The 2,058-nt window shown below is 48.1% G+C and overlaps 1 protein-coding gene across 1 annotated transcript in view; it reads left to right on the top strand.

The window, feature by feature from the left end:
- DEPTOR (DEP domain containing MTOR-interacting protein) overlaps window positions 1-1,850 on the top strand; it is a 107,318-nt gene extending 105,468 nt beyond the window's left edge. The window contains exons 9-10 of the mRNA XM_010846236.1: window positions 1,246-1,289; window positions 1,614-1,850. Coding sequence (XP_010844538.1) covers window positions 1,246-1,289; window positions 1,614-1,850 — 281 coding nt within the window. The remainder of the gene's footprint in view (window positions 1-1,245; window positions 1,290-1,613) is intronic.
- The last annotated feature ends 208 nt before the right edge of the window (window positions 1,851-2,058 follow it).

The following is a 2,058-nucleotide window of genomic DNA, read 5'->3' as shown; positions in this document are numbered from 1 at the left end:
TCGGGCCCGCGGGCCGTTCACTGCGCGCGTACGCGTCTCATTCGAGTTTCCTGCACTGCTTCCCTGTTGAATGTGGGAGAACCAGGGAGTGTGTCTTTAAAAAAGAAAAAAGTGAAAAAGACAACGTCTGTCGGTGCAGAAAAAGTTTGGGACACAGAATTTTTTTCCCCACGTAGTTGCGTTGCCTTACTCAACTTCCGTTTGTGGTTCTCATCCATTGTTTTTGGTCTTGCTTCACAATAAGTTGAGATGCTTCTCTCGCCGAAACAGCACCGTGCTAAATTTGCCTTCGTGGGAATCAATACAGTAGTTTTTCTAGACTTTACAGTTGTACTCTCACCAAAACGAGCATGGATCTGTTTATCAGAGGATCTCGAGTTCACTGAATTTCAAACTGAAGCAACATCCAAAGGAATAGTGCTTGTTAACGGGCGTTTTGAAGGTTCTAAGGCGTTTTTTGACTTTTTCTTAATTCCTGCCTTTAGTATCAACTTCTTACTTAATGTGTGTTTTCAATTACGGCAGTGGTCAAAAGCAAACACTTTGTGATGACGTGGGTGGGGCAGAGAGAGAGAGAATTACTTAAACTATGTGGGCTCTGTTTTCTCTTTCTGAGCCTGGATCATTCTGTCAATCAGCAACAGCAGCTTTCTAGAAATAATTCTGAATATGTTGAATGTCAAAACAGACAAGTTAGTATGTACATATACAATTCAAAATCACGCCTCTGTCAAGATTTCACTCTGAAGCTGTCCCTTGTGAAGTGTTCTAGAACTTGGCCCTTATGCGATAAAACTTGAAACAAATTGCCTTAGTGGCCTGAATTTTCACTAGCTTTCTAGCGACACATTCTAAGAACATGACATGCTGCTTATTTGGTGGGATTATTTTTCACCAAAAGCACCTTCTTGTGTTGTAACTTTTGAGCCCACTTGTACATACATGCATGTGTCTTTTTTTTTTTTTTTGTCTCAAAGAGAATGCATTTTGGAGCTTGGTGTGTAGAGGAAGTTTCTCAGAGTGCCAAATTAGGGAGTCAGGGAATGCTCAATTGCTTTTATTTTCATATAACGCGTTCTGAATGACAAGGCTACTTTCTTACCATGTAGTAACAAAATATGAATGTTGTGCCTCGGCCTTTTTTTAGTGATGGGTTATAATATGGTGGTACGGGTGGGGTGGACACGCCATGCTGAAGACGTCAGACATCTGTGTTTCTGGTATCCCGGCTTTTCTCGTCTGTAGCCTTAGGCCGAGAGCAGGGTTTTGAAGTAATGCAGGATGCTAACGTGAGTCCTGTCAGCCTGCCTTGGGAAGTCCTGGCGTCTCCGTGTGCCCTGCGTTTACACCACGTGCCAGGCGCTGTGGTCGCTCTTCATCCTCATCACGACCTGAGAGGCAGTTAGCATCGCCCTCGTGTTTCGGACTTGGAAGCTCAATCTGAGCACGTTTAGAAGTGGTCTCTAAGTCCCCACAGTGGCGGGAACTCCTGGGTGACAGAGCCTGGATTCAGACACGGTCCATCTAGTGCGGACGCCCTGTCCCCCACCCACAGCCCTTCCCCAGCTGGAGACTGTCTGTGGCGCCTTCTTCTGTCCCCGTGCTGCGCTCAGTCTCTCCTGCTGATCTGGGCGGTCAGCGGCGGCCTCGTCTCCGTGTTACAGCAGAGGAAACCGGCTCATCAAGGCCCGAGGCTGTTAACAGTATTGGGAGGCGTTACCCATCAGGCTTCCTTTAAAGGTCTCCTAAAAGCCCTCTGGGCCTGGGTGTTCACGGCTGACACGAGGAGGAGGCGGGCCTCCGGGAACGGCATCCTCTCGCCGGCTGCTGCTCCTTCGCTCCCGACCTGATGACCGTTTGGGGGTTGGCACAACTCCGCGTCCCTTCAGCCAGTCTAAGTAGCAAAGAAGGGTTTTCCTTGATTCAGAGGGTGGCGTTGATGTCTTTGCTCAGATGAAGACCCAGGTGAAGGAAGGGATACTAAGGTGAAGGGAGGGAAGCTTTTGGCTCCCACCACCCTGGCTTAAAGCCCAAAAGCAGAGAGTTCTGCTTCAGGAG

Source organism: Bison bison, unplaced genomic scaffold (assembly GCF_000754665.1).
Source record: "Bison bison bison isolate TAMUID 2011002044 unplaced genomic scaffold, Bison_UMD1.0 scf7180017864233, whole genome shotgun sequence".
NCBI lineage: Eukaryota > Metazoa > Chordata > Mammalia > Artiodactyla > Bovidae > Bison > Bison bison.
Note: the sequence above shows the minus strand (reverse complement) of the source record. Positions and strands in the feature narration are given on the sequence as shown.